At 62.3% G+C, this 13167-nt stretch overlaps 1 protein-coding gene across 1 annotated transcript; it reads left to right on the plus strand.

Moving 5' to 3' along the window:
- The first annotated feature begins 9021 nt into the window (after nt 1-9021).
- Nucleotides 9022-10450, plus strand: LOC119566238 (zymogen granule membrane protein 16-like). Its single transcript, XM_037898640.2, has 3 exons — nt 9022-9088; nt 9507-9639; nt 10026-10450. The coding sequence occupies exons 1-3, from the start codon at nt 9022-9024 to the stop codon at nt 10333-10335; spliced, it is 510 nt and encodes a 169-aa protein (XP_037754568.1). The 3' UTR covers nt 10336-10450.
- The last annotated feature ends 2717 nt before the right edge of the window (nt 10451-13167 follow it).

Raw genomic sequence — 13167 nt, forward strand, 5'->3', positions numbered from 1 at the left:
TACCATCCGAGAGGCTTCGTTTTGCAGTTCTCAGACTGGGGATTTGTGTCTCCAGAGGTAACGTGCTTGTTAACAGCAAAAATGTTTTGAAATAAATAAATAATATAGAGAGGTGAAGGATAACAGACCTCAACCTTATTGTCCCTCTGCAAATTTGTGTACCCGGAGTCAATCCCTTACCTCGCCCTAAAAGGGCAACGTTTCAAAAAGTTCTGTGACTAGAAGATTGTTGGGGGCGGCATCGATCTGGACAAGGAGAAGTCTGGAGATCAAGGTGAGAAGGGAGGGCCGGGCAGCAGAAACAGAAGTGAACCTGTTTGAGCAGCATATTCCAGAAGTCTTGAGGTCTTTCTGAGTGTGGCCTTCATTGATTTGAGGTCTACCAGACCATCCTCTCCCTAGAAGGGAAAACCGAGAATGGCAGCAGGCCGTAAGAGAGACCCAGTTTGGGAATATTTTAATGAAGTTTTCCTTTCTACCTGTGACTACTATGTATGAAGGTTATAACAACCAAGAAGAATGCACTTTTATGTAGAAATCCATGATTAAATCGAGTCTTCCTGACTAGTGATTTAAATCATGATTTAAATCAAATCCACCCTGTTTTTCATTCCACCTTTAGAGCCATTTGTGATCACAGAAACGAAACGCTACAAAAGGAAGGGGGGGATGGACGACAAGAGCTTTTGTGACAAGATTTTTTGAAACATGGATCACTTTAAAACACTCGTTACCCCTCTTTTGCCCCTCAGGCCCCAGGTTCCTTCGCACGCGGCTCTCAAACGAGCGCCAGACACGGGCGAATTGGAAAAGAAACTTTTGTTAGCCTCAGATTTTGTGATGTCTTATGAACTTCCTGGGGCTTTGGCCAGTTGGGGTTCCGGTTCCGACAAGACCCCCTTGTTCCCAACGCCCGCCGTGGTACTGAGCGCAGGACGGCGCCCACGAGGCTGGTACCTGGGTACGACGCTCGTCTCTCTGCTCCGCCTCCTTGGGATGCTCCAGGACCGGTCCGGGGAGTAACCCCCGCTACAGCCTGATTCGGACACTTCAGCCCGAGCTGCCGCCAGCACCTGCGCGGTGCCCCGGGGCGCTGGGCGTCGGCGGGGCGGGGTGTGCGGGACCAGGCCAACGTGGGCCATGAGACGCCCGGGGTACCTGCCCACCAAGGGAGAGCTGAGGTGGGGCAGACCATCTTTTCCTGGGCCAGTGGCTGTCGGGGAGCGCCGGAGACGAGTTTCGAGCTCCACGGGGCTGTTCTGCGGGTCGGAGTAACACCGCCGGGCGCTGAGTGCGGGGTCCCGACGAGCCCCTCCCCAGGGTGGGCTACGGATCTCCCTGCCTCGGGGTCGGTGTTAGCCCGGCACGTAAAGGTCAGCAGGCAGATAGGGCGTATGGAGAGCGGGAGAGAGCTAGCTAGCTAGATGGATGGAGTGGGGGCGAGGGGGCTGGGAGCCAGGACTCCTGGGTTCTCTCCCTGGCTTTGGGAGAGGAGTGGGATCCAGGGGTTAGAGCAGGGGGACTGGGAATCAGGACTCCTGGGTTCTCTCCCCAGCTCTAGGAGGCAAGTGGGGGGGCTGGGAGCCAGGACCAGGGCGTTGAACTGCATCGGCCACTAGGCGGCAGCAGGAGCCGACAAAAGAAACCATCGGCCGCAGATATTGGGATCGGGACATGGGGCCTTTCCCCTCTAGGGGGCGCTGGCCCCGACCCGCTCCTGGGTGGGACTGGCTGGATCGGGGTGGGGATCGGGACACGGGGCCTTTCCCCTCTAGGGGGCGCTGGCCCCGACCCGCTCCTGGGTGGGACTGGCTGGATCGGGGTGGGGATCGGGACACGGGGCCTTTCCCCTCTAGGGGGCGCTGGCCCCGACCCGCTCCTGGGTGGGACTGGCTGGATCGGGGTGGGGATCGGGACACAGGGCCTTTCCCCTCTAGGGGGCGCTGGCCCCGACCCGCTTCTGGGTGGGACTGACTGGATCGGGGTGGGGATCGGGACACGGGGCCTTTCCCCTCTAGGGGGCGCTGGCCCCGACCCGCTCCTGGGTGGGACTGGCTGGATCGGGGGGGGGGATCGGGACACAGGGCCTTTCCCCTCTAGGGGGCGCTGGCCCCGACCCGCTCCTGGGTGGGACTGACTGGATCGGGGTGGGGATCGGGACACGGGGCCTTTCCCCTCTAGGGGGCGCTGGCCCCGACCCGCTCCTGGGTGGGACTGGTGGATCGGGGTGGGGATCGGGACACGGGGCCTTTCCCCTCTAGGGGGCGCTGGCCCCGACCCGCTCCTGGGTGGGACTGACTGGATCGGGGTGGGGATCGGGACACGGGGCCTTTCCCCTCTAGGGGGCGCTGGCCCCGACCCGCTCCTGGGTGGGACTGGCTGGATCGGGGTGGGGATCGGGACATGGGGCCTTTCCCCTCTAGGGGGCGCTGGCCCCGACCCGCTACTGGGTGGGACTGGCTGGATCGGGGGTGGGGATCGGGACATGGGGCCTTTCCCCTCTAGGGGGCGCTGGCCCCGACCCGCTCCTGGGTGGGACTGGCTGGATCGGGGGTGGGGATCGGGACATGGGGCCTTTCCCCTCTAGGGGGCGCTGGCCCCGACCCGCTCCTGGGTGGGACTGGCTGGATCGGGGGTGGGGATCGGGACATGGGGCCTTTCCCCTCTAGGGGGCGCTGGCCCCGACCCGCTCCTGGGTGGGACTGGCTGGATCGGGGGTGGGGATCGGGACATGGGGCCTTTCCCCTCTAGGGGGCGCTGGCCCCGACCCGCTCCTGGGTGGGACTGGCTGGATCGGGGTGGGGATCGGGACACAGGGCCTTTCCCCTCTAGGGGGCGCTGGCCCCGACCCGCTCCTGGGTGGGACTGGCTGGATCGGGGTGGGGATCGGGACATGGGGCTTTTCCCCTCTAGGGGGCGCTGGCCCCGATCTGGTCTGTTTTTAGCTGGGGCCTGGCCTGACATGGTAATTGACTCATGGGGGGAGGCCTCGTTCTTTGGAAGAGGGGGCCAGGGAGGTAAACGAATCCCCTCTCCCGGGGGATAAGCTCGTTCACCTCCTGGAGCCGGACCTCTCTGAGCCTTAGCAGGCCTGCCTCTCGCCCGTGGGCCCCCTCAGAGGGTCCACTCGCTCTGGGCCCCCGGGGCCTCCACTCCCAGAGGGGATAATGCCCCCTGTTCTCCAGACCGGAGCGACTCTCAGCCGGCGTAAAACAGGAGGGTTTATTGAGAGTCTGAACCCAGCACAGGAAACCCTCAGGGCCCTCAGGCCTGGCCTCCCTCGGCCCAGCACATCCAAGTCTCCCCTGCATCCAGGGGGCTCCGGCTGCTCCCTCCCCCCAGTCCTGAGCCCCCCTGCTTCCCAGCTGGGCATCCGATTTCACCGGCCCCAACAGCTCCTCCCCTGTCCTTTGTCCTCCGTCCCAGGTAACCAGGTCGCTGGGGCCCTCTCTCCTCCGTCCTTTGTTTCCCTCTGGCTGGAACCGGCTGGTCAGGTCACCGGGGTCTCTCCGCAGCCCTTTGTCCTTCCACTGGCCAGACCCCTCTGACAGCCAAGCTGGGCTGGCCTCGTAGTCTCCAGGTCACCCGTTGTTGGGGTTCCCCATCTCCAGGCCGTTGTCTGGGGATCCCGGCTGCCAGGCGAGGTCACACCTGTTCCTCTGCAACAACACATCCTCTCCCACCACCTTGTTACACATGCAGCGCATGGGGAAACTGAGGCACGTCCACGCTATTCATGTAAAACGCTACCAAAATCCCCAACTTTGTCACCTAAGCGAGCTGCCCTCTGTCGGAATCGCGGTCTAACAGGGCAGAAAGCTACGAGCTAGGAAAACCCCTTAACCCCATCCTGAAAAGCCTCACGTGTGATAAGGTTTGGATGTCACGCTGGGTTGCCAGCACAAGAGGTCCATGTGAATTTTAAAAAGAGAGCGGGGAAGAAACACGGAACAGAATCTGTAAGGCAGAGACTGTAGCCTTGAAAAAGAAGAGTCAGAAATGCACAATATTGCAAACTATGCCCATGGCTGTTAAATGGGAAAGACAACACGCCACAAAACTGGCGGGGCAAGTAACAGAAACACAAAAAGAGTTAAAAGAAGCAGGAGAAGCCCCAGAGGCCTGGGACTGGCTGCTGCTCTCCTAGCCCGGGGGCAAGCAGCCCGGAGACAGCAAGCCCGGGAACAGAATAAAACACTGGAAAAAGCTATAAAAAATCTGCAAAACCAGAGCTGGGCCATCCCCTGTTATAAATATTGGTGGTGACCAGCGGGCTTCAGGTAGCCCCCCCGTGCCTGAAGAGTGGGGAGAGAAATGGGAAAAGGTGGCCTGAGCAAAATTCAGACATGAAAGGGGCCACTGCCGTTCAACCAGCACCGTACGGGAGAAGCCAGGCTCCGGTGACGGCTGGACCGGGCGGGCGCCTGTCAGAACAGGAGACGTGCGTGCCTGGAGGAAGAAGTCGTGGATAACACAATCAGAGACGGGAGCTGGGACTCGAACGCAGGGGAGTGAAGAAAAAAGAATTTCAACGTGAAAACCGAGCCTGAGCCGGTTCACGCCGAGAACGGATGCGTGAAGACACGGAGTTGCCCCAAACCAGTTCAAGGGCCCTCCCGCCAGCCACTGGGCATGCAGACGACAGCGACAGGCCCTGGGGGGACAAATGCAGGTTTGGCAAGAACAGGTAACTCCCCCCACTTCGCTCTCAGAGCCAGGATAGAAACCCGGGGTGCAGGTTCCCAACTGCTTGAACCCACAAAGCTGCACTCCTCGCTCGGAGCTCAAAATCCAGCCTTCTTTCTCAACTATTGATACCTGCCGGCTACGTTTCCCCGTGTGTCCTTTCTCAGTTTGCCAAACTCACAGCTGCCTGGACCTTAAGATCCCTTGACGGAGTTAATCTCGCTTGGCTCAGGTGGCTTTTTACAGGAACCTCCCAAAGATACAAAGCCCTGAACAGAACAACAAGCAAAGAGAAAACAAGATCAAAACTTGACTTTAAATCATTCCAGTGAATTAATTAATTTAACCTCCCCGGAACGCAAGAGCTGGAGTTACTCCTCACGGTCGTGAAGATACGAACAACAGAAATGCAAACTCTGCTTCTCATCCCAACCACTGACGAATGTCTGCAACGTGGCTTTCCCTTATTTCCATCTAGCAAGGGCTGAGAATAAAGTTAATATAAAGTCATGGGAAATGCCTTTGGTTACTAAATTAATACAACAAATCAGGCAAATCATCTGATTTTTTAGCAATCGTTATTAAAAGTTTTAACTAAAAAGGTAATAACTTGCTTATTTCAATGTTTAATCCTCGTGCTTCCCTGTCTGGTTTTTTTAAACACATTGTTTCAGGAATTAAGCTCTGGATGCTGTATCTTGTATCGTTATAACCAGGCTTCCGGGGCCATTTGTTCTGAGGTGTAAGTCTGTCCCGCGTCGTAGGTCGTACGTGTCACGTGACGGCGATTTTACGGTGCTTCTCTTCTTGCAACAAAAGTCAATTTTGTACTTTCGAAGCAGATGCGGTACTGCTCTCTTTTACCCTTCCGGCCGGTGTAACCATCACCATGGTATTTGGACCAATGGGTTTTGCCAAGGTGAGACAAGGTCTGAGTTACACAGCCAGGGCCCATCTGTTTCTGCCGTGACAAACAGTGCAATTGTGAACAGAAGGGGTCTTTCATTAATCACGGGGGCTTTTCAGGCAAAGAGAACAAACGTCAGGGGAAGATCGTCATTAAGGCAAAGGTAATTGTGACCTTCTGCGCCTGGGGGAGCGAGCTGCAACCCCCACGGTCCTCGTTTCCGAGCCTCGTGACCTCGCACAGAGAGCAGGCCTGGGAAGGCGCCGGGGGAGAGGCCGTGATCGGCGGGAAGTCAGTTCTCTGTCCAGAGCTGCGTGCCGCGAACGCAGACGGAGTTACGAGGGTGGTGTCGCAGGATGGTCACTGAACCCTGCCGTGCGCTGGGGGGATCAGCCCGCCACTCGTGACAAGAGGTTTCTATCCAGGCCTCGCGTGTAACGTCCCTGCTCCACCGCCCTGGTTTCCCTTGTGCGCCCCGAGCGCTGTGGGGCAGACGGGAACAATGGCTGTCCCAGGCTCGGCCCGCAGCTCGCCACGGCCAGGCGAGGGCCCCGGCAGGGTGTGTCACTCTCTGCGACACCCAAGGGCCAGAGGACACCCCGAGCCTGGGAAAGGATGGCAGGGCTTGGCGCTCAGGGGGTGTCATGGGTGCACGCACAGACTGTACCTATCTACCCATATACAGGACCCCTGCACCTCCCATATTATCCATGTGTGCTAATTATTGGGAAGGGCCCCCAAAGCGCGACCGTAAAGCGACAGGTCTCCGTCAAAGCCCCGGGCCCACCGCCCGGCATGGACACAACTGGACAATAACGTCTGCCCGTCCCTCGTAGCAGGGAAGAGGCGGCTCAAGGGACAGATGGGGCAGGAAGGGATGGGTGGTAATGTAAGGTGGCCAGATAACAGTGTTATCTTGGGGTGCGGGGGGGGTTGGGGTGCTGGCTCTGGGAGGGGGCTCTGGGCTGGGACAGAGTGTTGGGGTGCAGGAAGGGATACAGGGTGCTGGTTCCGGGAAGGGGGGCAGGTCAGGGGCAGGGGATTGGGGTGCAGGAGGGGGTGAGGAGTCTGGGCTCTGGGAGGGAGTTTGGGTGCAGGAGGGGGCTCCGGGCTGGGGCAGAGAGTTGGGGTGCAGGGGAGGTTCAGGGTGCAGGATGGGGTACAGGGTGCTGGTTCTGGGAAGGGGGGCAGGGCAGGGGCAGGGGATTGGGGTGCAGGAGGGGGTGAGGAGTCTGGGCTCTGGGAGGGAGTTTGGGTGCAGGAGGGGGCTCCGGGCTGGGGCAGAGAGTTGGGGTGCAGGGGAGGTTCAGGGTGCAGGAGGGGGTACAGGGTGCTGGCTCTGGGATGGGGAATCAGGGCTGGGGGTTGGGGTACAGGAGGGAGTTCGAGTTGCTGGCTCTGGAAGGGGGCTCACGGCCTGGGATTGGGTGCAGGGTTTGGGGTGCTGGCTCTGGGAGGGGGCTCAGGGCTGGGGGTTTGGGTACAGGAGGGAGTATGGGGTGCAGGAGGGGGTACACGGTGCTGGCTCTGGGAGGGGGCTCAGGGCTGGGGATTGTGGTGCGGGGGGGTTCGGGGTGCAGGAGGGGGTATGGGATGCAGGGGAGGTTGGGGTGCAGGAGAGGGCATGGGTGTGGAGGGGGTACAGGGTGCTGGCTCCGGGAGGGGGCTCAGGGCTGGGGCAGAATGTTCGGGGCACAGGAGGCCAGCTGGTGAGCACTGGGCTAGTGGGACCTGGACCCACGGAGCCGGGGCGTTAGCTCCGCGCCTCGTCCACAGTGAACATGGCCGGGCGCGTTCGCTACTGAACCCCGTCTCGTGGGCTCATTGGGCAGGTGGATCAGAGCCGGCTGGAGGGGCAGCGTGTGCAGGGTTTGGGGGATACGTTGGGGCACCAGTCCCTGGGGACGGGTTGCTGGGTGCAGGGTTTGGGGGTACGTGGGGGCAACAGTCCCGGGGGCAGGTCCCTGGGTGCAGGGTTTGCGGGTTACATGCGGGGGCACCAGTCCTGGGCGGTGGGTCGCTGGGTGCAGAGTTTGGGGGTACGTGGGGGGGCACCAGTCCTGGGTGGTGGGTCGCTGGGTGCAGAGTTTGGGGGTACGTGGGGGGCACCAGTCCCTGGGGGCGGGTCGCTGGGTGCAGGGTTCGGGGCAGAGGTGCTAGGTGCAGGATTTGCTGTGTCAGCAGGGAGCCTGTTAGCCGTGGTTGTGCCCCCCCCCCAAGTGCTGATTTCGCAGCCTCCCCCGAGATAAGTCGGGGGGCTCTCGGCTGGGCCGTTGGTCGAGGGGCCAGCGGGGCCGTTACACTGCAAGGGACTGATATCCATCCGTCCGGGTCTGGCGCAAGCGTTGGGTATCAGCGCTGGGGGCAGTGGTGGGCGGGCGCTGAGCCGGTGATAACTGGGGGGCAGCGCCCCGTGGGCACACGCCTGGGCACGTCTGCACACAGGGGTACCCAGCTCCCGCCCCAGGGCTCCTCGCACCCTCCCCCCTGGTGCCAGCGGCTCGGCGGCCCCCAGGGCTTCGCCCCTCGCTGGGTTTCGTCCCCGGCTCTTCGCCCTGCTCGCGTGAGTCCGCCGGGGGGGGGAGCCTCTGGCCAGCTCGCGGGGGTGGGGGGTTCCCCCTCCCAGGGTGCAGGCTGCCTCCGGCGCCCTCCCTGCCACGTCTCTGGGTGGGGGGCGCTTGGGGACCCTTTTGCCGGCAGCCGCAGGCTGCCCTGTCCCGGAGCCGCCCGGCCTTTCCCTGCCTGGTTCCTGGCCCCTGTCCCGGAGCCGCCCGGCCTTTCCCTGCCCGGTTCCTGGCCCCTGTCCCGGAGCCGCCCGGCCTTTCCCTGCCCGGTTCCCGGCCCCTGTCCTGGAGCCGCCCGGCCTTTCCCTGCCCGGTTCCCGGCCCCTGTCCCGGAGCCCCCTGGCCTTTCCCTGCCCGGTTCCCGGCCCCTGTCCCGGAGCCGCCCGGCCTTTCCCTGCCCGGTTCCCGGCCCCTGTCCCGGAGCCCCCTGGCCTTTCCCTGCCCGGTTCCCGGCCCCTGTCCTGGAGCCTCCCGGCCTTTCCCTGCCCGGTTCCCGGCCCCTGTCCCGGAGCCCCCTGGCCTTTCCCTGCCCGGTTCCCGGCCCCTGTCCCGGAGCCGCCCGGCCTTTCCTTGCCTGGTTCCCAGCCCCTGTCCCGGAGCCCCCTGGCCTTTCCCTGCCCGGTTCCCGGCCCCTGTCCTGGAGCCGCCCGGCCTTTCCCTGCCCGGTTCCCAGCCGCCCGCCTGGCTTTGGCCTCAGCCGGGAGCTGGCACCGTGTAACGGGCCCCTTCTCAGCCTCGGGCATCCACCAGCACCCACCCCGGGGGGTGGGGAGCACACCTCCTGGGGCACCCCTGGGAGGGCTGCAGGCCCCAGGGCGGGGGTGAGATGCGGGGCGCTCAGCCTCTCGCCGGCTCCCGCACAGGATGCTGCTCCTGCAAATCCTCGGCGTGACCCTCCTGCTCCTGGCTCAGTCGGCCGGGGAACAGGGACGTAAGTAGAACCAGCCCCCCACGCTGCCGGTGCCCCTCGCTCCCGACCCGCAGCCCCCCACCAGCCCTGCCGGCGCCCCTCGCTCCCGACCCGCAGCCCCCCGCCCTGCCGGTGCCCCTCACTCCCGACCTGCAGCCCCCCCACCAGCCCTGCTGGCGCCCCTCACTCCCGACCCGCAGCCCCCCGCCAGCCCTGCCGGTGCCCCTCACTCCCGACCCGCAGCCCCCCACGCTGCCGGCGCCCCTCACTCCCGACCCGCAGCCCCCCCGCCAGCCCTGCCGGCGCCCCTCGCTCCCGACCCGCAGCCCCCCGCCCTGCCGGCGCCCCTCACTCCCGACCCGCAGCCCCTCCCGATTCAGTGTATGAATCTGGCTCTGATCCAGTTTCACTCTGTCTTTCTCTTGCTCCCTCGTTCCAGGCCAGCGCCGACACTCATATTCCGGGGAGTTCGGCTCGGCCTCCGGGACCCCGTTTTCCTACTCAGGGCCGGACCGATGGGGCCCCATCAGGGCTTTACGGATCTGGGAGCATTGTAACAGCTACATCAGTGGGTGCGTGGCGGGGGCGAGATGGGGGGAGGGTCGACGGGTTTGGGGGGCAGCGAGGGGAGAGAGGGATTGGGGGGAAGGTTGGCGGGTTTGTGGGGCAGCGAGGGGAGAGAGGGATTGGGGGGAGCGTCGGTGGTTTTGGGGGGCAGCGAGGGGAGAGAGGGATTGGGGGGAAGGTTGGCGGGTTTGTGGGGCAGCGAGGGGAGAGAGGGATTGGGGGGAGGGTCGGTGGTTTTGGAGGGCAGTGAGGGGAGAGAGGGATTGGGGGGAAGGTCGGCGGGTTTGGGGGGCAGTGAGGGGAGAGAGGGATTGGGGGGAGGGTTGGTGGCTTTGGGGGGCTCTACCCAGATATTGGGGGGCTGCTCTCACCCCTCTCCCCTGCCCCCCAGCATCCAGCTCCAGTTCGGGCCGACGTGGGGCCAGGTGTACGGGGCCGAGACCAAGGCGCAGCTCGAGGTGACCCTGCTCGACGATGAGCGGATCACGCAGGTCTCGGGCAAACAGTACACCTACATCTACCAGCTCATCGTCTCCACCAACAAGGGGCGCATCTTCTTCTTCGGCCAGCCGTATGGCAACTCCTTCAACGCCGTCCCCCTGTCCTGCACCGAGTACCTGGCCTTCCTCACCGGGCACTACAGCGGGGCGTCCCTCACGGGCATCGCCATGCACTGGGCCGAACCGAGGAACCAGGAGTGAGAACGCCCTGGCGGGATCCCAGTGGCAGGGAGTTCCCCAGGCTAAGGGCAGCTTTTCTCCATTTACCCTTCTTAGCTTGCAGTCCAGAGATCATGAAGCCAATTCCTTACTAGAAGTAGCAGTTGATGAATTAGCAGTGAGGGGGGTGAGGGATTGGGGGGAGGGTCGGTGGGTTTGGGGGGCAGCGAGGGGAGAGAGGGTTATATGATCTCATGAAATTAACAAGCAGCAAAATCAAGTGGTAGGAAGTTCCACAGGTAACCCCTATCGCGGTGTGTTTACCTCCTTGTACCCTCCCCTTAGGGCACTGTGATACCAATGCTTTTCTATAATTAGTTGCTGATTAATTGCAGCCTATTTGGGCTAGCGAGGTGCTAATTAAAACCCTAAAGCATGAAATGCTGCTCTCCGATATCTTGGATTCTCAGCCGTCGTCATTGTGGGCTGTTTATTCTGTCAGGCATGGGTCTGTTCTCACCACCCCAAATTGCCGAGCTGGGCACCGGGCCTAGCTGGGGGACAAAAGAAGGAGGGGGCACCTGATCTGACGAGAGGGGGCCACAGAGAGGGACCCAGGTGATCCCACCACCTCCGCCGGCTGGATCCCGGCCCAAGGGTGCTGAGCGGGGCCTTGCCGTGGGGCTGAGCAGGTGGGAACTCTGGGTACCGAAGCCCGGATCTGGTTGAACACCGGTTCGTCTGGGATGGGGACGGGGTTAGTATCACACCTTCGGCCCGGGGGTCGCAGGTACACGAAGACCCGTTAGACCCGGGCGAGGGGCGCGAACGAGCCAGGAGCCGCCCTGGGGAACTGCTTGGAGCCCCCAACGGCTGCTGGCTCTGGGAGCCGGGTGGGCGACTCTTCCCGCCCAGCCGGCTCCCACCCTCGTTCGGCTGTCCGGAGTCTGGCCCTGCGGCGGGGCCCCATTCGCAACACACACGCCGGGGATTTTCCCTTCGCCCAAACCGGGCAACTTCCCTGGCCTGTCTCTGCAACCCAGCCAAAACCCACGCCCGGGGGCTCCCCAGACAAAGGGAGACGTCTCCCTAGGCAGCCCAAACGAACCCACCTCGACCCCGGGTCCCACCCCTGGGCTAACGCGCCAGACCCCGCTGTCCTTCGCCGGGAGGAGGGAGGTTGAAGGCTGGGTCGGCCTCGGGCCCTGTCCCTCCCTGCCGAGCGCCGAGCAACAAGGAGGAAAGTTGGCTCAAGATACAGCTCCGGACAAACACGATCTCTGTTGCTTGCGGGCAAAGCGTGGGGGCGCTGCCCAGGAGCCGCTGGGGGACACGGCCCAGGAGGAGAACAGTTGCCAGGCCGGGTGCTGAGAAACCCGGGGATTTTTGGGGGGGTTAAAAATCCTGAAATGGGGCAGAAAAACTTCTGACCTCCCGGTGAAAGTCCATGAGCGTTGGGGCAAACCCCGGGAGGGCTGAAGCAACACGTCTTCGGGGAGATTCCTGAGGCCCCTTCAGCCCGACCACGCTGTCAGCCTGTGAAATGCCGGGGTCTTTTATTGACCTTCAGGGTTCTGGCAAGGCTGGAGTAACAGGGTGTGACTCCAGATTGACCCTGGGGGAGCTGAGAGCAGAACCCGGCCCTGACCCCGCTGCTGTCAGGAGTGACTCCGGATTGACCCTGGGGGAGCTGAGATCAGAACCCGGCCTTGACCCCATTGCAGTCAGGGGTGACTCCGGATTTAACAGCAATATTAAGCCCTTTCTCCACCTCTCATGGGCCCCAGTCCCTAGCAGAGACACGGACGCACAAGGAAGCTGATTTAAGGAGCTGGGGTTATTCTGTGCTGGGAGCAGATGGATGGTAGTGGTGGGGGACCCAGGAGTCCTGGGTTCTCTCCCTAGCTCTGGGAGGGGAGTGGGGTCCTTCACCCTGGTGCATCTCACACAGAAGTGTGGGTTTGTGTGGAGGTGGGGGGTTGTATCCCATATGGTGGGAGAGGAGATGGCGTGGGGTGTATCCCCCATGTGGGAAGGGGGCGCAGGGAGGCTTTTCCCCCATTATGGGGTGGCTGCGGGGCGAGTGTCCCAAAGACACAAGGAAGAGAGGATTTGTGCTGGTTCCAAATTGCTGCTGATTTATTGACACCGACTCTGTCGGACACAAATGTCGGTGGGAGGGGGGTTAATATTTGGGGGGCCTGGGACCCCCGGCAAGGGGGGAGGTTGGGGGATCCAGCTGATCCGGCCCCAGGTCCCTGCCCCACGGTGCTCCCTGCTGAGCCCTTGCCTGCTCCCTGCACCTGGATGGGAGCCGGCGTCCCCTAGAGGGGAAAGGCCGCTCCCCATTCCCCCGCCCCCCACAGCCAGCCAGTCCCACCGTGCCCTGGGGCCAGATCAGAGCTGGCGCCCCCTAGTGGGGAAATACATTCATATTTGCTTATATATAAAAATATCTAGGGTGACCAGATGTCCCAATTATATCGGCTCCCCCCAGAGTTGGGGGCTTTGGCTTATATAGGACCCTGTCCCCCCGCCCTGTCCCAATGGTTCACATGTGGTCTCTGGTCCCCCAGTGTCTCTGCACTCACACAAACCCAGGCAAAAAACGTCGCCATCGGTCTTTGAAATGGGCAGCTGGGCGCAGAGACCCAAACGCCCCTGAGTTGGCTTTAAGGGAGTCGCCTTTGTAGATTTTGACACGGGACCATGACCATTTGGGGTTTAATGGCTGTAAAGCGCTAATGCTTTGAACCAGGGAATCAGTGTCTGGCCCCTTTGTGGCCCCCAGGCAGCGGTGAACAAGGAAATGGATCCAAATAAACCTTGATATTGTCTGTCCAAAGTGTATGAGGCTCGGCACTGCGTCCTGCT

This window comes from Chelonia mydas, chromosome 6 (genome assembly GCF_015237465.2).
Source record: "Chelonia mydas isolate rCheMyd1 chromosome 6, rCheMyd1.pri.v2, whole genome shotgun sequence".
NCBI lineage: Eukaryota > Metazoa > Chordata > Testudines > Cheloniidae > Chelonia > Chelonia mydas.